The following is a 27,969-nucleotide window of genomic DNA, read 5'->3' on the forward strand; positions in this document are numbered from 1 at the left end:
TTGACTTCCTGTCTGTTTGATGTGTTTATTGACATAAAAAGCCATTATGGAACCACGAAAGTAACTCGAAATACAATATCGTACTCATTCACATAGCCTTCAGCAAATCAACACATTCTGTACAGAGGTAGACCCCGCTGGGACGTCCAGTACGGCTCTGCGCAAAGGCTAGTGACATATAGACCTCCCCTCCGATCTTCCTCCACCCTTCTCCCCTGATCTCGTACCAGTTCCCTCGATGCCTCTGTCCCCAAGGCCTGTCTGGCGTACCGTCGCGTCCCGCGCACCCAGTCCCAGGCAGACAGACAGCTGTTGAAGGTGGTGGAGGTTTGAGCGAGATGCCAGCCTACTGTTGCCTATAATACGCATACAGTCGTTCCGAGCCCGGGCTAGTAGTTAACCACGCCCCCTCCGAAGCGGGACCGCAATGATTTAGAAGTTCAGGAATCCCACGTGACGTCACCCTAGGGGTGATGTAATGCTTCTGCAAATAGAATGTATTGTAATCCTGCTTCAGTCCAACGTGGTTCCTCTCAACTCAGTGCCGCTTGTCCGCTCCACTTGTTAGGTAAGTTTATCACAACGAACTTTCTATCGCCCACAATTGTTCGGCTCGTTTAAAAATAGTTTTTAGACTGGAACGAGTTCAGTGTTTGGTAGATTTTGCGATACATTTTTTATTTTGCTTTCTTTAAGTTTGGTGTGTGCAGTGCTGGTCCCGTTTTGGTTCATCAACGAGCTGCATGTCTATTTGGGGGGGGGGGGGGGGGGGGGGGACCGCAATCCCCAACGGTGTCGGCTTGTTTATGAGGGGCTCAGGTTGGTCCATTTAACGCGGGTCATGTTCTTCACATTAGACTGAAGGCTATCAGATTTTTGTGTACGTGAAGTAGCAGTTTATTCGTAGGTGATTTGAGTTAACTTAGGACTTGGTACAGACTACAGAAAAAGGGGAAGTTGGAAGTTGATTGTTTCGAAAACAACTGCTGAAGTTTTTGCGCACGACAAGCATTTTGGGCAATCAAACTTACAGGTGAATTCAGAATGTGTGTGTGTGTGTGTGTTTCCATATGATGCCGAGTGATTTGATAAACGTTATTGTCTTTTGCATTAGTGCAATCATTGTTTAGCCCTAAAACACATCATACTATAGCCCATGTTTGAGTTTGTAATAGAATTTCAGTAGCCTAGTAACCTAGTCAAAACTAGTATTCAGAATCATATTTCATGGTTGTAGTGATGAAGATTGTGGGGGTGATAATGATGATGATGATGAACGGGGTGGTTGATTTATTTTTAACAGTGACACACACATGTGCACACACACACACACACACACACACACACACCTATGAAGTCACCTCCACACATGTGGAGCAGGGTGGAATATGGTGACTGCTTCAGAGCAGGTTTCAGCCTGCCCTCGGCTGTTCCTCAGCACACTCCTTCCCTCCGTCTCTATGAGTCCCAGAAGGCAGCTATTCCCTACATAGTGTACTACTTTTGATCAAAACCCTGGTCAAAAGCAGTGCACTTAGGGAATAGGGTGTGTGTCCCCGCAACACTCCCTCCCTCGATCTCCCTCCGTCCTCCCTCTCTCTACCACAACCTATTTCTCTCTCTGTCTGTGCTCTTATCCTGCTGTGCCCGTCTTCGCTTTTTTATGTTCCCTCCTATGTCAGTCTCTCACCTTTTTATATCTCTACACCTCCTCCCCTCTCTCTGTCAGTCTCTCACCTTTTTATATCTCTACACCTCCTCCCCTCTCTCTGTCAGTCTCTCACCTTTTATATCTCTACACCTCCTCCTCTCTCTCTGTCAGTCACTCACCTTTTATATCTCTACACCTCCTCCTCTCTCTCTGTCAGTCACTCACCTTTTATATCTCTACACCTCCTCCCCTCTCTCTGTCAGTCTCTCACCTTTTATATCTCTACACCTCCTCATCTCTCTGTCAGTCACTCACCTTTTATATCTCTACACCTCCTCATCTCTCTCTGTCAGTCTCTCACCTTTCATATCTCTACACCTCCTCCTCTCTGTCAGTCACTCACCTTTCATATCTCTACACCTCCTCCTCTCTGTCAGTCACTCACCTTTTATATCTCTACACCTCCTCCTCTCTGTCAGTCACTCACCTTTCATATCTCTACACCTCCTCCTCTCTGTCAGTCACTCACCTTTCATATCTATACACCTCCTCCTCTCTGTCAGTCACTCACCTTTCATATCTCTACACCTCCTCATCTCTCTCTGTCAGTCATTCACCTTTCATATCTCTACACCTCCTCCTCTCTGTCAGTCACTCACCTTTCATATCTCTACACCTTCTCCCCTCTCTCTGTCAGTCACTCACCTTTCATATCTCTACACCTCCTCCTCTCTCTCTGTCAGTCACTCACCTTTTATATCTCTACACCTCCTCCCCTCTCTCTGTCAGTATCTCACCTTTTATATCTCTACACCTTATCCTCTCTCTCTGTCAGTCTCTCACATTTCATATCTCTACACCTCCTCCTCTCTCTCTGTCAGTCACTCACCTTTCATATCTCTACACCTCCTCCTCTATGTCAGTCACTCACCTTTTATATCTCTACACCTCCTCATCTCTCTGTCAGTCACTCACCTTTTATATCTCTACACCTCCCCATCTCTCTGTCAGTCTCTCACCTTTCATATCTCTACACCTCCTCCTCTCTCTCTGTCAGTCTCTCACATTTCATATCTCTACACCTCCTCCTCTCTCTCTGTCAGTCACTCACCTTTCATATCTCTACACCTCCTCCTCTCTGTCAGTCACTCACCTTTTATATCTCTACACCTCCTCATCTCTCTGTCAGTCACTCACCTTTTATATCTCTACACCTCCTCATCTCTCTCTGTCAGTCTCTCACCTTTCATATCTCTACACCTCCTCCCCTCTCTCTGTCAGTCTCTCACCTTTCATATCTCTACACCTCCTCCTCTCTGTCAGTCACTCACCTTTCATATCTCTACACCTCCTCCTCTCTGTCAGTCACTCACCTTTTATATCTCTACACCTCCTCCTCTCTGTCAGTCACTCACCTTTTCTATCTCTACCCTCCTCCTCTCTCTCTGTCAGTCACTCACCTTTCATATCTCTACACCTCCTCATCTCTCTCTGTCAGTCATTCACCTTTCATATCTCTACACCTCCTCCTCTCTGTCAGTCACTCACCTTTCATATCTCTACACCTCCTCCTCTCTCTCTGTCAGTCACTCACCTTTCATATCTCTACACCTCCTCCTCTCTCTCTGTCAGTCACTCACCTTTCATATCTCTACACCTCCTCCTCTCTCTCTGTCAGTCACTCACCTTTCATATCTCCACACCTCCTCATCTCTCTTAGTCAGTCTCTCACCTTTCATATCTCCACACCTCCTCCTCTCTGTCAGTCACTCACCTTTTATATCTCTCCCCTCCTCCTCTCTCTCTCTGTCAGTCACTCACCTTTCATATCTCTACACCTCCTCCTCTCTCTGTCAGTCACTCACCTTTCATCTCTACACCTCCTCCTCTCTCTCTGTCAGTCTCTCACCTTTCATATCTCTACACCTCCTCCTCTCTCTCTGTCAGTCACTCACCTTTCATATCTCTACACCTCCTCCCCTCTCTCTGTCAGTCACTCACCTTTTATATCTCTACACCTCCTCATCTCTCTCTGTCAGTCATTCACCTTTTAAATCTCTACCCTCCTCATCTCTGTCAGTCACTCACCTTTCATATCTCTACACCTCCTCCTCTCTGTCAGTCACTCACCTTTTATATCTCTACCCCTCCTCCTCCTCTCTGTCAGTCACTCACCTTTTACACAGAGTGTACAAAACATTAAGAACACCTTCCTTATATAGAATTGAGCCTCAATTTGTTGGGGCATGGACTCACAAGGTGTCAAGTGTTCCATAGGGATGCTGGCCCATGTTGACTCCAATTTGTCCCACAGTTGTGTCAAGGTGGCTGGATGTCCTTTGGTTGGTGGACCATTCTTGATACACACGGAAACTGTTGAGTGTGAAAAACCCAGGAGTGTTGCAGTTCTTGACACAAACCGGTGCGCCTGGCATCTACTACCATACCCTGTTAAGATGCACTTAAATATTTTGTCTTGCCCATTCACGCTCTGAATGGCACACAACACAATCTATGTCCAATTGTCTCAAGGCTAAAAAATTAAAACAAGTGACATCAAAAAAGTATCATAGCTTTCACCTGGATTCACCTGGTTTTGTTCCTAGCTCCAACAGTCAGTGTAAATCTCTCTATACCCCTCATCCTCTCTCTGTCACTCTGTAAATCTCTCTATACCCCTCATCCTCTCTCGGTCACTCTGTAAATCTCTCTATACCCCTCATCCTCTCTCGGTCACTCTGTAAATCTCTCTATACCCCTCATCCTCTCTCGGTCACTCTGTAAATCTCTCTATACCCCTCATCCTCTCTCTGTCACTCTGTAAATCTCTCTATACCCCTCATCCTCTCTCTGTCACTCTGTAAATCTCTCTGTACCCCTCATCCTCTCTCTGTCACTCTGTAAATCTCTCTATACCCCTCATCCTCTCTCTGTCACTCTGTAAATCTCTCTGTACCCCTCATCCTCTCTCGGTCACTCTGTAAATCTCTCTATACCCCTCATCCTCTCTCTGTCACTCTGTAAATTTCTCTATACCCCTCATCCTCTCTCTGTCACTCTGTAAATCTCTCTATACCCCTCATCCTCTCTCGGTCACTCTGTAAATCTCTCTGTACCCCTCATCCTCTCTCTGTCACTCTGTAAATTTCTCTATACCCCTCATCCTCTCTCTGTCACTCTGTAAATCTCTCTGTACCCCTCATCCTCTCTCTGTCACTCTGTAAATCTCTCTATACCCCTCATCCTCTCTCTGTCACTCTGTAAATCTCTCTATACCCCTCATCCTCTCTCTGTCACTCTGTAAATCTCTCTGTACCCCTCATCCTCTCTCTGTCACTCTGTAAATCTCTCTATACCCCTCATCCTCTCTCGGTCACTCTGTAAATCTCTCTGTACCCCTCATCCTCTCTCTGTCACTCTGTAAATCTCTCTGTACCCCTCATCCTCTCTCTGTCACTCTGTAAATCTCTCTGTACCCCTCATCCTCTCTCGGTCACTCTGTAAATCTCTCTGTACCCCTCATCCTCTCTCTGTCACTCTGTAAATCTCTCTGTACCCCTCATCCTCTCTCTGTCACTCTGTAAATCTCTCTGTACCCCTCATCCTCTATCTGTCACTCTGTAAATCTCTCTGTACCCCTCATCCTCTCTCTGTCACTCTGTAAATCTCTCTATACCCCTCATCCTCTCTCTGTCACTCTGTAAATCTCTCTGTACCCCTCATCCTCTCTCGGTCACTCTGTAAATCTCTCTGTACCCCTCATCCTCTCTCTGTCACTCTGTAAATCTCTCTATACCCCTCATCCTCTCTCTGTCACTCTGTAAATCTCTCTATACCCCTCATCCTCTCTCTGTCACTGTAAATCTCTCTATACCCCTCATCCTCTCTCTGTCACTCTGTAAATTTCTCTATACCCCTCATCCTCTCTCTGTCACTCTGTAAATCTCTCTGTACCCCTCATCCTCTCTCTGTCACTCTGTAAATTTCTCTATACCCCTCATCCTCTCTCTGTCACTCTGTAAATCTCTCTGTACCCCTCATCCTCTCTCTGTCACTCTGTAAATCTCTCTATACCCCTCATCCTCTCTCGGTCACTCTGTAAATCTCTCTATACCCCTCATCCTCTCTCGGTCACTCTGTAAATCTCTCTGTACCCCTCATCCTCTCTCTGTCACTCTGTAAATCTCTCTGTACCCCTCATCCTCTCTCTGTCACTCTGTAAATCTCTCTATACCCCTCATCCTCTCTCGGTCACTCTGTAAATCTCTCTGTACCCCTCATCCTCTCTCTGTCACTCTGTAAATCTCTCTGTACCCCTCATCCTCTCTCTGTCACTCTGTAAATCTCTCTATACCCCTCATCCTCTCTCGGTCACTCTGTAAATCTCTCTGTACCCCTCATCCTCTCTCTGTCACTCTGTAAATCTCTCTATACCCCTCATCCTCTCTCTGTCACTCTGTAAATCTCTCTGTACCCCTCATCCTCTCTCTGTCACTCTGTAAATCTCTCTATACCCCTCATCCTCTCTCTGTCACTCTGGAAATCTCTCTGTACCCCTCATCCTCTCTCTGTCACTCTGTAAATCTCTCTGTACCCTTCATCCTCTCTCTGTCACTCTGTAAATCTCTCTATACCCCTCATCCTCTCTCGGTCACTCTGTAAATCTCTCTGTACCCCTCATCCTCTCTCTGTCACTCTGTAAATCTCTCTGTACCCCTCATCCTCTATCTGTCACTCTTTAAATCTTTCTGTACCCCTCATCCTCTCTCTGTCACTCTGTAAATCTCTCTATACCCCTCATCCTCTCTCTGTCACTCTGTAAATCTCTCTATACCCCTCATCCTCTCTCTGTCACTGTAAATCTCTCTATACCCCTCATCCTCTCTCTGTCACTCTGTAAATCTCTCTAAACCCCTCATCCTCTCTCTGTCACTCACCTTTTATATCTCTCAACCCCTCCTCCCCCCTTTCTCTCCTCTCCCTCATAACTTGAACATTAGTGTGAGTGTGTCCATATATCCCCCCTCAACCAAAACGCCACTTTGGCTCCCATCGGTCTAAGACACTGCATCTCAGGGCTAGAGGTGTCACTACAGACCCTGGTCGATTCCAGGCTGTGTCACACCCGGCCGTGATTGGGAGTCCCATAGCACGACGCACAATCGGCCCAGCGTCGTCCGGGTTAAGGTTTGACAGGGCTAGGCCGTCATTGTAAATAAGAATTTGTTCTTAACTGCTTAGTTAAATAAAGGTTAAATACAATATACATAAAATATCCCCACTCTCTCAGGCTAAACCTACCTCAGTGAAGTGTGTGTACACTTTATATACAAAAGTATGTGGACACCCCTTCAAATGAGTGGATTCAGCTATTTCAGCCAAACAATTGTTGCTGACAGGTGTATAAATTTAAGATACCAATTTCGTGGTATCCAACTGTTAGTAGTTACTGTCTTGTCTCATCGCTACAACTCCCGTACGGGCTCGGGAGAGACGAAGGTAGAGAGCCATGCGTCCTCCGAAACACAACCCAAGCCGCACTGCTTCTAGACACAATGCTCATCCAACCCGGAAGCCAGCCGCACCAATGTGTCGGAGGAAACACCGTACACCTAGCGACCTGGTCAGCGTGCCCAGCCCACCTCAGGAGTCGCTGGTGCGCGATGAGACAAGGATATCCCTACCGGCCAAACCCTCCCTAACCCGGACGACGCTAGGCCAATTGTGCATCACCCCATGGACCTCCCAGTCGCGGCCAGGCTGCGACAGAGCCTGGACTCGAACCCAGAGTCTCTGGTGGAACAGCTAGTGCCTTAGACCACTGCACCACCCAGGAGCTTTAGTGACTTTTAACGTGGCACCATCATAGGATGCCACCTTTCCAACAAGTCAGATCATCAAATTTCTGCCCTGCTAGAGCTTCCCCTGTCATCTGTAAGTGCTGTTATTGTGAAGTGGAAACTTCTAGAAGCAACAATGGCTCAGATGCGAAGTGGTAGGCCACACAAGCTCACAGAACAGGACCACCGAGTGCTGAAGCGCCTAAATCTCATATGTCCTTCATTGCAACACTGCCTAACGAGTACCAAACTGCCTCTGGAACCAACCTCAGCACAATAACTGTTCGTTGGGAGCTTAATGAAATGGGTTTCCATGGCCGAGCAGCTGCACACAAGCCTAAGATCACCATGCGCAATGCCAAGCGTCAGCCAGAGTGGTGTAAAGCTTGCCACCATTGGACTCTGGAGTAGTGGAAACACGTTCTCTGGAGTGATGAATCACATTTCACCATGGAAATAGTTGCCTTAGTGACCTCTGTAATGTGGCTGAATGACAAGTATGGTGGCTAACCTCTGGCCAACCGACGACCGGTTTATTCTGCATCCATGCGCAGGGCTGGTCATCATGGTCACTGATGTTTAAAGGTGGAATCCACAGTAGGGGAAACAGCGCCACTGTCCGCCCCACAGCCAATGTTATTGTTTTGTTGATGAAGCAGAGCTGAGGAGCATCAAGGTTAAAAATGGCAGTACATATGCTGCTGTTCTATCACACATGCAATGATGTCAGAGGAAAAAAACAGAGTTGGTTGTTTGCAGTCCTTGTTGTTGTAATATCAGAAACGGACGTGGCAGTTTGACCGTTAAGGACTCCATCTTCAAGGCTAGAGAGACTAAGGTCATAAAGAGCTCAAGCTGAAACGATAATTGCCTTGATATAAAGGGACATTGCAAAGATGGTTGTGGATCAAAACATTGTCAATAAAGATGGCAATTGGCAGCATAATGTGTGGGTGTCTTTCTGTTGTCTTTCTACAGTTGACAGGAGCAGCCTTCTCAGAGGACGCTGCCAGTTAAGAAATAAAACACCTTTGAAGAGTTTTCCAACCAACCAACCCAGCTCTCCTCATGAGACCCAGGCATCAGCTCTCCTGAAAATATGTGACCTGACTCAGACACACCTCTGTCTGCATCCCAAATGGCACCCTATTACCTATATAGTGCACGACGTTTGACCAGAGCCCTGGGCCATGGGACGCATTCGACACGGCCATGAGGAATGTCTGGCGTGTCAGAGTTCACTAGATTCTGGTCTCAGTGGAAAATGAAGAGCTAGCATTTCTAATAGTTCATAATTACCCCCATCAACTCCCCCCCCCCCCCCCTCCATCTTAATTTCACTGCTGTGGTAGGGGTCAGCTTGGGGTTAGCATGAACCCTCTGTCCCTAACTCTCAAATCTCTCACAAGTCTTCCTCAAGTCTCAATGCTTGTGTTGTTCAGAAATGGGACTTCTTGAGTGCTCTCTAACAAAGAGAAAGACAGCATAGGTCTACAGTCTACTTAAACTTGAATCACATCTCAAGTCAAGAGATGTGCTGTTCATATCATTGCGATAAGTAGCCTATACTAGAGAAATGTGAGGTTTGAAATGAAAGAAGTTTGCTAATATTGGCGATTGGCTACAACCATCAATCTAGTAGTAGTAGTTGAAAGTATCATTTAAAGAACAGTTGTGCACATTAATGTTATAAACTTATCCTTCTATTTATTATTAAAGCATCAATTCAGGCAATTTATCGCAATATGAATTTTTGGTTAATAGTTGACACCCAGCGCCATAACACGTTATGACATGGTCGTAACCATGTCGTAATGTCAGAACAGCAGATATAACGTGTCATAACCTGTCATAATATGGTCATAACACTGTCATGACATACATATTTACACCTGTTGTGACATTTATTGTGTTATTTTATGGCTGGTTATGACACCTAAATAAGTTTCAAAACCCACAAAACCTACCACACAGGGCAACACATTCCATTACACCATAGATGACTTGTCAACAGTATGCTTATGTTATATAACATTTTCTGAAATTGACCATATGAAATGACATTGGAATTGCACACACATTGATGATGTTAGACATGTACCTACCCCAATGCTCTGTTTCTGATGACTGGGATGAAGGCAGGAGCAGATTTCATGAGCAGGACAAGACTGATGATGTCATAATGTCATAACCAGCCATAAAATAACACAATACATGTCACAACAGGTGTAAATATATGGGTCATGACAGTGTTATGACACGTTATGTCAGCTGTCATGACATTTTGACATGATTATGACCATTTCCTAGCGTGTTATGACGCTGGGTGTCAGGTAAAGTGTTATTTTTGTCCATAACGCCCACCTCTACCTGAGAGTAGAGTGTCATTCAGTAGACATATTAACAGCCATTTGTGTCTGTTTATAAGGCACAATGTTGAAGAAAAGTTTCTAATTAAATCAAGCCGGCAGATTATAATGAGGTTTATGGTATTTTTTGCAGTTTGTACAATTCTTTTGCACTATGAAAATGATGCCCTGAATCTTCTCTATCACACACTGATTGGGAAAAACTCAGGGCCCTACGGTGTGTCACACTCACAGTGACCCTGACTGGATCGTTGTCTTTGAGATAAGGTTCCGTCCCAACAGTCATCCTTCATCAGTGGGTATGGGCCACTACTGCTAGAATTGGATTGGTTTCAAGTTGTATTAGTCGTGTATACTGTATATACTGTATAGTCAGTGTTATTCGGATTTGATTATGTCAGATCGGATCTGACTTGATCTTAAACCAAAAGGATGTCCAGATTGTTGCTGACTTTAAGTCACTCTTAAAATGCTGACCATTTGTGTTTGTCTCTCCTCTTGTCTCTCTGACTGTGGGTTTGTCTCTCCTCTTGTCTCTCTGACTGTGGGTTTGTCTCTCCTCTTGTCTCTCTGACTGTGGGTTTGTCTCTCCTCTTGTCTCTCTGACTGTGGGTTTGTCTCTCCTCTTGTCTCTCTGACTGTGGGTTTGTCTCCCCTCTTGTCTCTCTGACTGTAGGTTTGCCTCTCCTCTTGTCTCTCTGACTGTGGGTTTGTCTCTCCTCTTGTCTCTCTGACTGTGGGTTTGTCTCTCCTCTTGTCTCTCTGACTGTGTGTTTGTCTCTCCTCTTGTCTCTCTGACTTTGGGTTTGTCTCTCCTCTTGTCTCTCTGACTGTGTGTTTGTCTCTCTGACTGTGTGTTTGTCTCTCTGACTGTGGGGTTGTCTCTCCTCTTGTCTCTCTGACTGTGTGTTTGTCTCTCCTCTTGTCTTTCTGACTGTAGGTTTGTAATAGAGATGAATGATGAACAGGACCGGCCATATAGGTGCAGCGCTCCTGGCTGCTCGCAGGTGTGTGTGTGGGGAACTCTCGTAAACAATCTCCTCACTGCATGATGATTTGATATCTAATAATCGTATTTTATCATAAGTCAGATTTGATAAATCTATGCCACTTAACAAGTCATTCCATAAATCAATGTTTTAGTGAGCATGCTAAGTTGATCTCTCTCGCTCTTCGCCCCATACAGCGGTTCCAAACAGAAGACCACCTGATGATCCACAGACACAAGCATGAGATGACCCTCAAGTTCTCCTCCACCAAGGCTGATCCCCTCGCAGGTGAGAAGAACATGTATAGATGTAGACAGCATAGAGAGGACATTAGCTTTGTAATGATGATTATTTCTATTCTGTTTCCAGTCAAGGTTAACCTCCAATGCCATAGATTCCCTCTTTTTCCTTTTCTGTTTCACCCTGACTCTTTCGTTCTCTCGTTCTCCGTCCCCATGTTTCACCCTGACTCTTTCGTTCTCTCGTTCTCCGTCCCCATGTTTCACCCGTATTAACTTATTACCCAGAGTTCTTTATTTGGGTTTCACTAATGTTCTCAGTCTGTCAGGATTTTTTAGTGTAGAGTTTGTGTGTCTGACTGGTATGATAATATTTCTCGTCCCTTCCGATCGGTAGAAGTGTTCTGATAAGTCTTATCCCTCCCCCTCTCCTCTCTCCTGCCTCCCTTCCCCCTTCACCTCTCTGACCGACTGTCTGTCACTCAAGCGTAGTGTTGTCTGGTTCAGGCCTGTGTGTCCGTGTGTATTTGACCATGTGTGTGTGTGTATGCATGTGTGTGTGAGCATGTGTATTCATGTTCGTCTGTGTGTGTTTACGTCTTTGCATGCGCGTGTGACCTCTTCTGTGGTTGATGAAAAAACGATGACGTAGAGAACAGTACAGTATACTGATGACTTGTATTGATAACCAGTAGTGGTAAGATACTATAGTATTTGCAGCACATACAGAGACGAGAAGAGAACAGTCGATCCACAGCAGACTAGAGCACTGGTGGCCAAGGCTCAGCCTCAGACAAAAACACACTCTCAATCGTGCAGGCCAGACGAAGACCCTGTCTGTCTGTTACCGTGGCAACGGCTGTCTGTCTCTCTGGACTTAAACATCTCTGTTGACCCTTGACCCACACCAGTCAGGTTCTATCCTGCAGGGGCCTGTAGACACTCAGCCCTCCTGGAGGAAATCTCCTGTCAAAACAAAGGAGTGCCGAGCTTGTGACTCTTGATTCCTGACCTCGCGGCCTTTCAACCCTGATAGTTTAGACTATAGGTGAGAGAATCAGTCTCTGTCTGATCTTATCTTGGTTACTATGGTGATCGCTCTTGGGTGAAGTTTCCCCTAAGTACAGATATAGGATCAGCTTCCCCATAGCCATTAGTGAGGAAGATGCAAAACTGACCCAAAATCAGTGGCTAGGGGAACCATCACCCTAAAGCCTCGTGATCTGCTCCTGGGCCTGTGGCTGGGAAGGCTGTCATGGTGGTGTAGGGAAGGCTACACAAAACAAGTTGAACATAGTTCCAGTGATGTTGAAACCATGCCAGCTGTAAACTGCCTGAGGTGCTGGTTTAGATCAGTCTCTGCCACAACCAAAACCTATCTGTGTACTTCCATATGCCTAGTGGTTAAGAGCATTGGGCCAGAATCCCTGGACCAACTAGGTGAAAAATCTGTTGATGTGCCCTTGAGCGAGGCACTCAACCCTAATTTGCTCCTGTGAGTCGCTCAGGATAAATGACTACAATGTAAATGTAGCAATATCATGGTTGTTATGATATCTGTTTGATGCTTAACGTCTGTTTGCTCTCTCTGTGCTATGTGTGATCAGACCAGACCCCAACGCCGACCCGTTTCCTGCGTAACTGTGAGGAGGTGGGTCTCTTCAATGAGATCGAACAGGAGTTCCGCCAGGCACAGGAAGAACAGAACATTAAACAGGTTACACACGAAAAAACTACATTTCCCATGAAATCTCAGACATGTAGAGCAAGCGGATGAGACTTGAACATATGCTAGTTGGAACTAGGAAACTCCAAAATGTCAGACTTTCTGAATCGTTGAACGCAGCACGTGTATAACTACAAGCAGTTAAATGTTTCCGACATCAGAGTTTCCTATTTCCGACTAGTTTCCTATTTCCGACTAGCATAGACATTGCATCATTGTATCTGTCCAATTATGGCATTTGTGAGAGCACGGCCAGTGCCATTGAAGGCCATCTCCACTTCTACTACTTCTATGAGTTGGCAAACAAACTTAAAGGGTGCACACTGCCACCTAGAGTGTGTTGTTTGAACTGGTATAAAGCCAAGGTTGGCGATATACCTGCAGTAATGGAATATTTGCTCAAGAGTATAATTAATTGGCTCCTGGTGACCTGGATGGAATTATGTGACCCTTCCTTAACCCATAGGAAGTCCCACCCAGTTGACTACTTCAAAATGGTGAAAGTCCTCAATGGCGCTGCCCATGCTAAAACAGGCTTAGAGTTTTCTATCTCTATGGACTTGAACTAACAAAACTGTCATTTATCATGACAGTAATTACTGTACTAGCACATTAAACACCGTAACCAGAGAGCATACTGATAGTCTTGCATGCTAGGTTTCAAATCAAATCATATTTATTTTTCGAAAGTCCTTTTTACATCAGCAATTGTCACAATGTGCTCTACAGATACCCAGAAAGAGCCAGCAAGGTTTCGAGGCTGTTGTATGAAACTAGCAAATGGAACAGACAAACAAATAGGAGACCGTCACCAGGGTCGGTGATGGGAAAAGTACCCAACTGTCCTACTTGAGTAAAAGTCTTAATACTTAAGTATCAAAAGTAAATATAATTGATAAAATATATCAAAGGTAAAAGTATAAATCATTTCAAATTCCTAATATTAAGGAAACCTGACGTCACGATTTTATAGTTTTTTAAATTGACGGATAGCCAGGGGAACACTCCAACACTCAGACATCATTTTCAAACGAAGCCTTTGTGTTTAGTGAGTCTGCCAGATCAGACGCTGTAGGGATGTTCTCTTGATAAGTGAGTCAATTGGACCATTTTCTTGTTCTGCTAAACATTCAAAATGTAACGAGTACTTTTGGGTGCCAGGGAAAATGTATGGAGGAATGTAGTGGAGTTAAAAGTACAGTATTTTCTTAAGGAATGTAATGAGGTAAAAGTAAATGTTGTCAAAAATATAAATAGTGATGGAAAGTACAGATACACCAAAAAAACGACTTAAGTAGTACTTAAAAGTATTTTTACTTAAGTACTTTACACCACTGCCAGGCTGGCTTCCCATTTTGACTGATGGGAAAGTATTGAGTGAAAGGTGAGTGAGAGTCAGACAGACATTCAGGAAGGTTTAGATATTTGACCTGCGGCAGGTAAGAAACACCAGGTGATCACGTTCTTATTGGCAGGGTAAGCATCCAGACAGATTGACACATAACGGACACACACACACAGATGCGCGCACACACACGCATTCACGCACACACACACTTTGCCGCAGACCCACAACACACATTCACACAATGCCACACACTCCAAGATATAAAATTGGTATGTAGACGTGTGTATTCATTCAAACAACAACAGAATACATATTAAAACGAGTCTTCTCTTCCTTGTATCTCAGACTCAGAGTCTCCCTCAGAATGGATCATCATGTGTGAACCAGCCCCACTCCCAACACCAACCACAGTCCCATGGTGGTATGAGGGGTCTAAGCTGCAGCATGGCTGGACAGCAAGCACTGCCCTCTGCCCAGTCCAACTCAGTCATCACCCAGGCCCACTCCATGCTCACACACTCAGGGTAAGCACACAAAGACAAAGATTCAGACACACACACACAATTACACACCAAACACACACATCTTGTCAACATGTTACTATCCTCTACCTCTACCTTTCACCCCTCTCTCTCACCTTTCTCTCTCCATCCCTCCCTGTACCTCTCACCCCTCCCCCTCTGCTGTCCTAACCATAGCTCATTCTGTCTGTAGCAGGCTGTCATTCCCCAGACAGTCTAATTTATTAGGCCTTAATGAATTAGAGAGAGCGAGAGAGAGGGGGGATGGGGGAGAGTGAAAACAATTGGAGAGAGAGAGAGAGAGAGAGAGAGAGAGAGAGAGAAAGAGAGAGAGAGAGAGAGAGAGAGAGAGAGAGAGAGAGAGAGAGAGAAGAGAGAGAGAGAGATGGGCTACTGGCTATTAAAATACACCATTGGTCCCATTCAACCTCCATCCCTCTTTCTTTCATTCTCTTTCCCTTTGAATCTCTTTCTTTCTCTCCATCTCTCCCCATATTTCCCCTCACCCTCCATCTCTCCCCATATTTCCCCTCACCCTCCATCTCTCCCCATATTTCCCCTCACCCTCCATCTCTCCCCATATTTCCCCTCACCCTCCATCTCTCCCCATATTTCCCCTCACCCTCCATCTCTCCCCATATTTCCCCTCACCCTCCATCTCTCCCCATATTTCCCCTCACCCTCCATCTCTCCCCATATTTCCCCTCACCCTCCATCTCTCCCCATATTTCCCCTCACCCTCCATCTCTCCCCATATTTCCCCTCACCCTCCATCTCTCCCCATATTTCCCCTCACCCTCCATCTCTCCCCATATTTCCCCTCACCCGCCATCTCTCCCTCGGCCGTTGACACAAACCAGTCATCTGGTTCCAAGCTCTAGTCCCGGCCCCAACCCCGACCAACCCCAGCCCCTGCTTCAGTCCCGGGACCAACCCCGACCAACACCAGACCCTGTTTCAGTCCCGGCCCCAACCCCGACCAACATCAGCCCCTGTTTCAGTCCCGGCCCCAACCCCGACCAACACCAGCCCCTGTTTCAGTCCCGGCCCCAACCCCGACCAACACCAGCCCCTGTTTCAGTCCCGGCCCCAACCCCGACCAACCCCAGCCCCTGCTTCAGCCCGGGCCCCGGGCAGTGTGGTGGTGTGGGTTACATGGCTGTGGTTATCACACTACAGCGCATGGAGATTAGGCATGGCTCTGTCTTTCCTCTCAACTCCAGACATCTGGCCCTGCTTTGTGAAACCTGTCACACACACAGCTACTAACTAGAGCTAGGTAGCTACATGTATCTCTGGTGTGTGAGGGAGCGAGTTGAGCTATCTAGTCAGTCCATGTGCTGGAAAGATGGTGTGTTATGGATACCTTCTAACATACCTTTATGAGCCCTTACATTCTCTCTCTGGCCAATCGGTGACGTTCATTGAATCATTCAGAATAAATGTTTCAGAACTTCAAGACACTGCTGCTAGAGGTCTATTCTCAGTCCCTAATGGCACCCTATTCCCTTTAAACAGGGCCCATAGAGCTCTGGTCAAAAGTAATGCACTATATAGGGAATAGGGTGCCATTTGGGACACAAACCTAGAGTTTCAGAAGTAACAGACGTTCTATGAGCCCTTCAGAAGAGTTAGAGTGGGCTTAGCTACAGCAGAGCACAACACAGCATAGTACAGTTGAGTAGTACAGTCCAGTTGATTACAACATAGTACTGCCTATTAGAGTACATTGACTAAGGAAGGGAAGGGACCATATCACATGGCCAGTTAAAGTCAGACAACGTCTTGCTCTGTAGCCCAGGCCGAGCTAGCAATGAGGTGATCTGTGTTGGATTCCGGGGATCTGACTGTTTCTCCCTGTGTTTACCACTGGTTTCTACGACGACCCCATCTCCGAGTGTCTGGCTGTTGGCCCGGGCGGACTGTTATGGTTACGTTAGGAGGCGTTGTTTTGGTTCGGTTCGGTTCTTTTCTTTTTGCACGTTTATTTCGCTGCTTGCTAAAGAGTCAGTGGTGACATCACCAGGGATGACCTCAGCGCAGCGAGGGAGGACCACGCAGTCTGATTGGCTGAGGGCCAAAAGCATTACATCATCACATCGCACCCCAGCCCCTTCTGTGGCGTATGTCGCTCCCTCTGCTCAATCTATTACTTTCCCCCTCTACTTTCCATCTTTCTGTCTCTGTCTCACTCTATCACTCTATCACTTTAATTGAACCTCCTCTCTTTCTATCGCTTTATCTCACCGTACTTTCCATCTCTTTCTCAGCTACATCAAACTTTCTCCCTTTACATCTCAATCGCTTTCTTCTCTCTCGCTCAACCTCTCCACTCTCCCATGTTTCTCTCTCTTTTCTCTGTCCCTGATCTGAGACCAGTGTAGAGGCTGTTTACTGAGGTTCTCTGACGTCTGAGTATTTCTTTCTCCCACTGATCTCAGACCTGTCCCTGGGCCCCTCTCCTCCCTACTGCACCTGAGGAACAACAGACAGAGACAGCCCCTGGCCGCCTCCATGCCTGGCACCCTGCCAGACCCAGCCATGCAGGGAGCATCTGCCCAGCACATGTCTGTGAGTACATACAACGTTACTTACACTGGCCTTCTTTAAGGAGCCTATACTTGAGAAATACCTCTTGCTTGTTACATTGCTATTTCCAAGTCCCAGTATTACATTGTAATTATTTACTAATTATCCTTTGGAACTGATTGAAACTGAAATAATTTACAGGCTGTATAGATTTCAATAGATTTGACTTGTTTTCAAGGTTAAATTGTGTAGAAATAATAAGTAATTTGTTATGTTCCTCAGATGGAAAGACAGATGTCTATGGGGTCCAGTATGATGAGCATCCAAGGTCCCGCCCACAACTCTTCCTGCTCTTCACCTCAGGTACTGACCAATCAGAATACTCTTTCATGGGCCCGACCAATTAGAAGGCTCTTTCTTCTTTCACATGATGTTCATGTTTCTGCATGGTTCTCTATGATGACAGAGATTAGAGGAGCTGTTGTTTGGGCTTGTTATCCTGAACTTTTTCTTCCAATACAAAACATGGAACAGCTACTCACCTCTTATGTATGTCATGTTTTTCATGCTGCCTATGCTCTTGCACACTCTCTCACCTTTTCCTTCTCACATTTACACGCACACACACACACATATGTACACACACACACACACACACTCTCTCTTCTCTCTCTCTCTCTCTCTCTCTCTCTCTCTGTGGGGCCCCATTCACCCTCTGGCTATTCTCATTCCTCCTAGGCTGGAACAGAGAGGAAACGAAGTGTAACTCTACACCTTTACATACACTATCCCCAACCAGAGGAAGTCACAGTTTACATGTTCTCCCTCTAGCCTTCTTTATCCCTGTAATTCACTCAAAAGTTATATATTTCTGATTCTCTGTTTAACTTGACCTTTTTCTCACGTATTCACCCTTTTTCGTTTTTAAAGGCTGTCTTGAAGAATTTGCTCTAAGTAAAATCCAGCACACAAAACACACACAAATCACTTCACAATCTAGAACTTTAAACAGGCACTCGACTCTCCAAGAGACTCCCCAGCCTCACACATGCACAACACACACAGGAAATGGCTGACCCTGTGCTTGGGGACTATATGGTGTCATGTTTCTGAACCAGAAAGGTCTCGGGCTAACATCTGACCCACAGCCTGGGGCTGGTTGGTCTATGTGTTCTAACACTCTCCTCCTCTGTCTGAGTAGCAGCTCTCTCTATGGACTCATATCTATACCTGTTTTGACCTGAGGACTTTGACATGGCCAACGTACAACTGTCGCTTGTCTAGGAATTTTATAATGAATTGAATGACTCGTTTCTGGACTTTGTATTGGGACAAATATATAGAAATGGTGTTTTCTAAAGTTGATGTATTTTAAACATGTTGTTGTTTAGCTTGACAAATGGCTCAGCAGATTAGAGAATGAGACTTGTGGGTTTATTAATTGTATAGCCTCTAGGTTAGCTTTACTGAAAGTAGGTCAAGTTAGCTCCTTTCTAGAATTCAATAACTCTGCAAGTTAAATAAGTTAAATAGTGAGGCCTTCAGTGAGGGAATGTATGCATCCCAAATGGCACCCTTTTCCCTATAAAGTGCACTACATAATGTATGACCAGAGTAGTGCACTATAAAGGGAATAGATTGCCATTTGGGACGTATGTGTGAAACAGTGATGGATATCTGTTTGACTCTGTCACATGAGGTAGAGTACAGTAGGGCATGCTTTCAGGGTGATCAGCCACACAGAAATATCAACCTGTTGGAGTAATGTACCAGTATAGAACTGTGACGGAATCATAGAACCAGTGTTACAGGGTTTCTATGTAGTAAACACAACTCCAGGACTCTTATACTGTTGTTCCTGAGAGAGAGAGAGTGTGTGTGTCTGTGTGTGTGTGTGTGTGTGTGTGTGTGTGTGTGTGTGTGTGTGTGTGTGTGTGTGTGTGTGTGTGTGTGTGTGTGTGTGCGTGCGTGCGCGTGCGTGCGTGCGCGTGTGTGAGAGAGGAAAAAGGGAGAGAGTGTGTGTGTCTGTGTGGCTGGCAAAACTGGCATAGACAGCTACATGACCTCATTGTTGGCACTCTCTAAATGTACTCCATTTTTTCATTGGTGAATGGAACAGAAAAAATAAACTACTTCTCTTAAAGAAATATTGCATAACCGAGAGCAATAGTAATGTTGGATGATGTCATTCCCCAGAAACACTCTCTGTTTCTGTCCCAAATGGCACCCTATTCCCTACATTTGACCAGAGCCCTATAGCCTGTCTATAGGTTCTGGTCAAAAGTAGCGCACTATATAGGGTGCCAATTGGGACACACGCTTTGCCCGGCCTCTCTTGCTGAGTGTGAGAGCTCACTGCTAGAGCTGTGAACTGACTTGCCTAGATAAATAAAGGTTAAATAAAAACATTTTAAAAATGTGTTGGATTTGCCCCAAACATAACGCTTTGCATTTTGTCCAAAAAGTGTATTCCTTTGCCGTGGTTTTTTGCAGTATTACTTTAGTGCCTTGTTGCATACAAGATGCACGTTTGGGAATATTTTGATTCTGTATATTTGTATTGTTATTTTCACTGTGTCATTTAGGTAATTATTGTGGAGTCACTACAATGTCGTTGATCCATCCTCAGTTTTCTACCATCACAGACATTTAACTCTGTAGCTGTTTTAAAGTCACCATTGGCCTCATGGTAACATCCCTGAGCAGGTTCCTTCCTGTCCTTCAGCTCAGTTCAGAAGGACGACTATATCTTTGATGTGTCTGGGTGGTTAAGTACATAATCCACAACATAATTATTGACCATGCTTAAAGAGATATTCAATGTCTAATTTGTTATTGTACCCAACTACCAATCACTGCCCTTCTTTATAAGGCTTTCGAAAAGCTCCTTGGTTTTTGTAGTTGAATCTGTGCTTGAAATACAATACTTGACTGAGGGACCTTACAGATGTTGTATGGGGAACGGAGGAAGGGTCAGTCATTCAAAAATCATGTCAACCCCTATTATTTTACACACTGTGTGTCCATGTCATTTATTATGTGATTTGTTTAGCCAAATTTCAAACCTGAACTAATTTAGGGTTGCCTAAACAAAGGGGTTAAATACTTATGCAACAACAATATTTTATTTATGAATTTATTTATTTCAAAATATAAATATCTTCCACTTTGACATTACAGAGTATTTTGTAATAGATTGTTGCCAAAAAATGATAATTAAATACATTTTAATCCCACTTTGTAAAACAATAAAATGTGAAATAGCTTGCCAATGTATTAGTTATATTCTATTATAGAAGTGAAAAGGTTCATTACAATTCGCTATATATTCATTTTCAGAAATGTTTGTCAATTTGCTTTTATTGTTTAATGGAACTGTGTTTTTATCTAATCATGGAGTCATGGACTGGCTCAATGACAGACATGTATTTGTTTCAAATCTATCACTTGATGGTTTCATTTCAGAGAGACCAATGATCATGTTTTTTTTGCAAAATGCCAAATATCTGCCTCACTCTCAGGGAAAAAAGTATTACTATTATGTATTACAGTCAAATATAACAAATAACTAAAAAAAATTCTAAAGAACTGTACAAATTATACATTTGTGACAATATATATTTTTTAATTCAAAAAAATATTATCCAGTGACAGTAAGTGCATTCATCTTAAGATAGCTAGGTGAGACAACCACATATCAATCACAAATACATGATACGAACAGTCCATTCCAGCTACACAATGGATATATACAACATGCAACAATTTCAAAGATTTTACTGCGTTACAGTTCCTATAAGGAAATCAGTCAGTTGAAATACATTGGGTTTCACATAGCTGGGAATACAGATATGCATCTTTTGGTCACGGATACCATTAAAAAAAAGTAGGGCGTGGATCTGAAAACCAGTCAGTATCTGGTGTGACCACCAGATGCCTCATGCAGCTCGACATACAGTATCTCCTTCGCATAGAGTTGATCAGCCTGTTGATTGTGGCCCGTGGAAAGTTGTCCCACTCTTCTTTCAATGGCTGTGCAAAGTTGCTTGATATTGGGTAGGAACTGGAACACGCTGTTGTACCAGAGAATCCCAAACACTGGGCCATTTTCAGCTTCTAGGAATTGTGCATTATCATGCTGAAACATGAGGTGATGGATGAATGGCACAACAATGGGCCTCAGGATATAGTCACGGTATTACTGTGCATTCAAATTGCCATTGATAAAATGCATTTGTGTTCGTTGTCCGTAGCATATGCCTGCGCATAACATAAACCCACAGGCACCATGGGGCAATCTGTTCACAACATTGACATCAGCAAACTACTTGCCCACATGACGCCGTACAGGCTGACTGCCATCTGCCTGGTACAGTTGAAACCGGATTCATCCATGAAGAGCACACTTCTCCAGTGTGCCAGTGGCCACCAAAGGTGAGCATTTGCCCACTGAAGTCAGTTACGACACCAAACTGCTGTCAGGTCAAGACCCTGGTGAGGATGACGAGCACACAGATGAGCTTCCCTGAGACGGTTTCTGACCGTTTGTGCAGAAATTCTTCGGTTGTACAAACCCACAGTTTCATCAGCTGTATGGGTGGCTGTTCTCAGACGATCCCGTAGGTGAATTTTATTGGATTTATTTAACCTTTATTTACCTAGGCAAATCAGTTAAGAACAAATTCTTATGTACAATGACGGCCTACCCCGGACGACGCTGGGCCAATTGTGCGCTGCCCTAATTGTGCGCTGCCCTATGGGACTCCAAATCACGGCTGGTTGTGATACAGCCTGGAATCAAACCCGGGTTTGTAGTGAAGCCTCTATACTGCTTGCTGGTATCCCTGCTTGCCAGCTCACTTTCCGTTGGAATCCCAGGTCCGTTGTTGCACCTGGGATTCCATCTCCGGTGTCTGGCTCACCTCTTTAACCATTAGGCTAACTGCCACCCCTGTAAGGTGATACACACAAGTGATACACTTAACTTAAGATATCAAGTGATACACTTACCTTAAGATATCAAGTGATACACTGTTAACTTAAGATATGAAGTGTCATTGATGATTGGTACTTCTTGACCTCTTAACTGTTTTCACAGCTGTAAAAGAAGAGAAAGAATAAGAAAAGCAATGACGACTTTCAGTTGTATGCCTTTGCTCAGTTCAGTGGTGATGTTTGTTGGAAATGCTTTAATGCCTTTAAACACCAAGTCTGTTTTTTGGACAAAAATAAAATCACTTGGGAGTTGGTAAGAAAGGGCCTGTAGAGATCCGTTGTAATTGTAATTTCATGGTATTATGTTTTGTTATGTTTTTATTCCTTAGAGAGCTAAAACCGTGGGTCACCTCCACCAACACCAACACACACACCCGGGAGCTGTCGCCAACGGCAACATGGGTCCCACCATGGCTAACATGATGGAGATGTCACCGCGCCAACGGCACACTCAACTGCAGCAGCAGCATCATCAGCACCTGCAGCAGGCTCCGCCCATCTCCTACCAGCAGCACTGCCACGCCCCTCCACATCACCTGGGAAATGCCCACAGCCTGGGCCACCAATCAGGGAATGTGCCGCATCATCCGGTTCACCAATCACCTCCCTCGCACCTGCAGGCCAGCCACACCCACCAGACCTCGCCTCACCTGCCCCTCCACTCCATAGCTGCTCAGGTACAGTATTACCTAGTTGTTGACATGACAACCACTCTATATCAAGCTTTGTTAGTTTAGCGTGAGGGTGGTTGCCAATTGCTGTAATCTGACATCTGTAAAATTGCCTGTCATCACCACTGTTGCATCAACATTATGGTGCTATTGCATAGACCTTTTGAATCCCAAATGAACCCGTTTCCTATGTAGGGCTTTACTCAAAAGTAAATTGGAATTAGGGTGCTATTTTGAAGGCAGCCCTTATCACAGAGGATCCAAAGTTTTCCAGGTTTAATGACCCGTGTTTGTCTGTTGTGCAGTTGTCTCCAGCAGCGCAGCAGATGCATTCATCCCAGCAGACACATTCCCTGCATGCAGGCCAGGCGACTGGAGGACGCCGCAGGAGGTCTGTGGACCAGGACCCAGACGAGCGCAGGCAGAAGTTCCTGGAACGCAACCGAGCTGCGGCCACTCGATGCAGACAGAAGAGGAAGGTCTGGGTGTCTGCTTTGGAGAAGAAAGCAGAGGAGCTGACACACAACAACATGCAGCTGCAGGTACGTTTATACGAGGCTTGTCACCATACCAGTACAGCTAACACCATAACTGATTTTCCCTGGACAAAAGTAAAACTCAAAGCAGACTAAACTCTTTGGTCCTTTAAAAACCTATTTAATGTTAAATATTGTGTGCTATAGCACGGAAATCAAACTGTGATTCAGGGTGACAAGGCTGCTTCTTTCTAACAGTAGGACTTTTTCCCTCTGGTATCGTGACAACCCTAGACAACATGAGTTTACGCACGCATACACATACACTCACACATCGTCACACTATCACTAACCTTTCTGTCCCTCGTACCATTCCAGAACGAGGTGACAACTCTGAGGTCAGAGGTTGGCCAGCTGAAGCAGATCCTGCTGACCCATAAAGACTGTCCTGTCTCCGCCCGCCAGAGAGAATCACAGGGGTACCTCAGTGAGTAACACCCCGACCCCGCCCATCCTCAAAACACCCAGAGGTATACCCCTACCCTCTACAATACTCCTATCCCAAAACACCCAGAGGTATACCCCTACCCTCTACAATACTCCTATCCCAAAACACCCAGAGCTATATCCCTACCCTCTACAATACTCCTATCCCAAAACACCCAGAGGTATACCCCTACCCTCTACAATACTCCTATCCCAAAACACCCAGAGCTATATCCCTACCCTCTACAATACTCCTATCCCAAAACACCCAGAGGTATACCCCTACCCTCTACAATACTCCTATCCCAAAACACCCAGAGCTATATCCCTACCCTCTACAATACTCCTATCCCAAAACACCCAGAGGTATATCCCTACCCTCTACAATACTCCTATTCCAAAACACCCAGAGGTATACCCCTACCCTCTACAATACTCCTATCCCAAAACACCCAGAGCTATATCCCTACCCTCTACAATACTCCTATCCCAAAACACCCAGAGCTATATCCCTACCCTCTACAATACTCCTATTCCAAAACACCCAGAGGTATACCCCTACCCTCTACAATACTCCTATCCCAAAACACCCAGAGCTATATCCCTACCCTCTACAATACTCCTATTCCAAAACACCCAGAGGTATACCCCTACCCTCTACAATACTCCTATCCCAAAACACCCAGAGCTATATCCCTACCCTCTACAATACTCCTATTCCAAAACACCCAGAGGTATACCCCTACCCTCTACAATACTCCTATTCCAAAACACCCAGAGGTATATCCCTACCCTCTACAATACTCCTATTCCAAAACACCCAGAGGTATACCCCTACCCTCTACAATACTCCTATCCCAAAACACCCAGAGCTATATCCCTACCCTCTACAATACTCCTATTCCAAAACACCCAGAGGTATACCCCTACCCTCTACAATACTCCTATTCCAAAACACCCAGAGGTATACCCCTACCCTCTACAATACTCCTATTCCAAAACACCCAGAGGGATATCCCTACCCTCTACAATACTCCTATCCCAAAACACCCAGAGGGATATCCCTACCCTCTACAATACTCCTATCCCAAAACACCCAGAGGGATATCCCTACCCTCTACAATACTCCTATCCCAAAACACCCATAGCTATATCCCTACCCTCTACAATACTCCTATCCCAAAACACCCAGAGGGATATCCCTACCCTCTACAATACTCCTATCCCAAAACACCCAGAGGGATATCCCTACCCTCTACAATACTCCTGTCCCAAAACAGATTCCTACTTCTATCCCAAAACACAGATTCCGATTCCTATCCCAAAACATAGATTCCTACTCCTATCCCAAAACACAGATTCCTATTCCTATCCCAAAACACAGACTCCTATTCCTATCCCAAAACACAGACTCCTATTCCTATCCCAAATCACAGACTCCTATTTCTATCCCAAATCACAGACTCCTATTCCTATCTCAAAACACAGATTCCTACTCCTATCCCAAAATACAGACTCCTACTCCTAACCCAAAACACAGACTCCTATCCCAAACACAGACTCCTACTCCTATCCCAAAACCCACAAGGATACATACTGTGCCATGTGTACCATCTACATGGTCCCATGTGAGTGTGATGGGCCTACTACACAGGACACTTTTGCAGAGTGTGAGACACTCTTGTTTTTAGTGAAACCTGGGTCTTAGCAGCGACCCACTGGTTGAATCAACGTTGTTTCCACATCATTTCAATTAAATTAAGCTGAACCTACAGGAGGTTGGTGGCACCTTATTGGGGAGGACGGGCTCGTGGTAATGGCTGGAGCAGAATCAGTGAAATGGTATCAAATACATAAAATACATGGTTTTCATGTGTTTGATGCCATTCCATTCGCTCCATTTCAGCCATTATTATGAGCCGTCCTCCCCTCAGCAGCCTCCACTGGTTGAACCAGCGTAGAATAGACGTTGAATTGTGCCCAGTGGGATGGCCCTGTGAGAGACTTGTGCTGCTCTGTGTAAAACTTTCATAAATTCAAGGTATGATTCACTCCCAAGAACACTTGATGAAGTGCCTGGCACACTGGCAAAATGTTACATGTCCAGGATAGCAGCTTAAAGCCTCAAGTTCTTGACGCCCAGTGTAGCTCCGTCAGAGGGTCTCCCCAATTCAAGAAACATCCAGAGTCAGAAATACAGGTATCAGAAACACAGGGCTACAGTCTCTAAATGGTTGGCATATGAGGTTGAAAAGGGAGATTGAAAACCCCTTTGCACCTTGATGACTGAATTGAAACATCTATGATGCCTATTCTTGTCAGAATGATAGTTGATGTAACCAGTGTGCACATTCTTGGGTGTTACAGACAGATGTACTTTATTGGTATATTTCAATTGTTGCTCTATTTGCTCCACAGTAATGCAAATGTCAAAATAAAATAGCTATTTTCCTTATATGAACTGTACATGAGTTGTCATTAATTATATAACATATGACTGCTTTATTTCTAGTGACATTTTGTTATTTTTATATATAGTGTTTTTATTGTAGACTTTCCTCTGGACCCAGATCTTAAACAGAGAGAGAGAGGGAGCTGTCAAACACTAGCCAGGTCAATTTGATTGACAGCTGTCTCTGTGCCCCAGGTCCAGGGAGTTCGACAGGAAGTCCCTCCCCCCTATGTCCCGGGTCGCAGCAGCAGGCCATCCAATCCAACAGCATCTCCACCTCCTCAGCTGGAGGGGGCGATGGAGCGCACAGCAATTAAAAATTAAAGCGCGGGTGGGTGCGCATGTGGTTCGGAACACAGAGTTGGATAGAGAGCTTCCAATAATGTCCCAGGAGACAAACTCTCTAGTACATCTCTATGGTTCAGAATCAACCCCCCTCCAATTGAGTACAGGATGTAGTTACTCCTAAACACTGAGCTAAGGTCAGTTATGTGTTTCTCCCCTAATGGTTAAGGTTAGGATGGGGAAGGGTGAGCTGATCCTTGATCTGTGGTTAGAGGCAACTTCCTGGAATCAGTGATTAAACCCTAGGTGGGTGCATCTCATTAGTCTTAAATGGCTCCCTCTCCTGGTCTCCTAGCCTCTATGGACACATGTATAGACGAACTGGACTGGTCTCTATAAGCCTTACATCTCCGGTAGGTTTGCAAAATTCTGGTAACTTTCCCAACCGTGATTTCTGGAAAACCTGTGCATTTTGGGAAAGTTACCAGTGTTTTTGCAACCCTAGTCTCTGTCTCTCTAACTGTGTGGTCATAGTCACCTGTGAACTGGATCGTATTGTGTCTGGGGGAATCAGTCGACCAATGTGTCTCAGTTAGTGGGAAATCAGACAAGTACTGTGCTATCTATTCCAGGACTGCTTCATGGCTGTGTGTCTGCAAACATACTTGTTATCATATCACCTTTTTCTTAGTGGCAGTATTATTATTTTTTTTGAATGCGTCGGAGTTGGGTCTTGTAACTTACACCATGACTAGGACCAGGAGTTTCTCCAGGAACAACTCTGGGGCTTAAAAATAGCCTGTTACTATGGACCAGAGTTTTACCTAGTCAGGTCACTGGGTCAGGTTAAACTCCTGGCTCTAACCATGACTAAATAATGTTACTACATTGCGTATGTGTTTGTGTTTGGTTGTATGTATAACATAGGCCTCTCTGAAATGCAGAACGTGAACGAAAACTAATACAAATGTACATTTTATACAAATTTATATCAAGTCCTATGAATAGGATGCCCTTGTTTTGTAACAATGTAATGCAAAGCCTCTTTTCCCTTTGAAAGTACTACAATGTTTGTACATACATTAAGTTGGGCCCAGAGTTTTCCTTGACCATGTCACTTGACCAAGATAACTCCTGGCCCTTTGTTTAACCTCTGTAAAGCACTTACTAGTTTCCTACAGTGTATTTATCTTGTAAACTAGGCTCACACAGTACGTTGGCCTATAACCTGTTACCTGTATCTATGTATCCTTCTGTGTCTGTATTGTGATGTGTTTTTTTTTTTGTTTTTTTGTACAGATATTGACAATCGCTATAAACCTAATACGAAAATAAAAGCACTTATTCTCTGGTATCTTATTGTGATTTTTACTCAAGTTCGGTTGCCTCCAT

General features: G+C 44.9%; 1 protein-coding gene across 4 annotated transcripts; it reads left to right on the forward strand.

Annotated features, from left to right (window-relative positions):
• The first annotated feature begins 225 nt into the window (after positions 1-225).
• On the forward strand, positions 226-27,931 carry LOC110496864 (cyclic AMP-responsive element-binding protein 5). 4 transcript variants are annotated; one of them, XM_036953327.2, is made up of 11 exons: positions 226-568; positions 10,801-10,867; positions 11,047-11,137; positions 12,696-12,805; positions 14,508-14,686; positions 17,125-17,254; positions 17,495-17,575; positions 22,537-22,884; positions 23,184-23,420; positions 23,733-23,841; positions 26,488-27,931. In XM_036953327.2, the coding sequence occupies exons 2-11, from the start codon at positions 10,814-10,816 to the stop codon at positions 26,607-26,609; spliced, it is 1,461 nt and encodes a 486-aa protein (XP_036809222.1). In that variant the 5' UTR covers positions 226-568; positions 10,801-10,813; the 3' UTR covers positions 26,610-27,931. The 4 variants fall into 4 exon arrangements, with proteins under 4 accessions (XP_036809222.1, XP_036809223.1, XP_090065205.1 ...); XM_036953328.2 differs by having other exon boundaries at positions 238-568; positions 23,733-23,884; XM_090209079.1 differs by having other exon boundaries at positions 500-1,033.
• The last annotated feature ends 38 nt before the right edge of the window (positions 27,932-27,969 follow it).

Source organism: Oncorhynchus mykiss, chromosome 18 (genome assembly GCF_057628025.1).
Source record: "Oncorhynchus mykiss isolate SJ-2025 chromosome 18, ASM5762802v1, whole genome shotgun sequence".
NCBI lineage: Eukaryota > Metazoa > Chordata > Actinopteri > Salmoniformes > Salmonidae > Oncorhynchus > Oncorhynchus mykiss.

Excerpts from the sequence above, each read along its gene's own strand:
- LOC110496864 (XM_036953327.2), top strand. The coding sequence starts at position 10,814 with ATGAATGATGAACAGGACCGGCCATATAGGTGCAGCGCTCCTGGCTGC. Across the intron at positions 11,138-12,695 it reads CAAGGCTGATCCCCTCGCAG|ACCAGACCCCAACGCCGACC; the intron begins GTGAGAAGAACA and ends ATGTGTGATCAG. Across the intron at positions 23,842-26,487 it reads AGAATCACAGGGGTACCTCA|GTCCAGGGAGTTCGACAGGA; the intron begins GTGAGTAACACC and ends TCTGTGCCCCAG.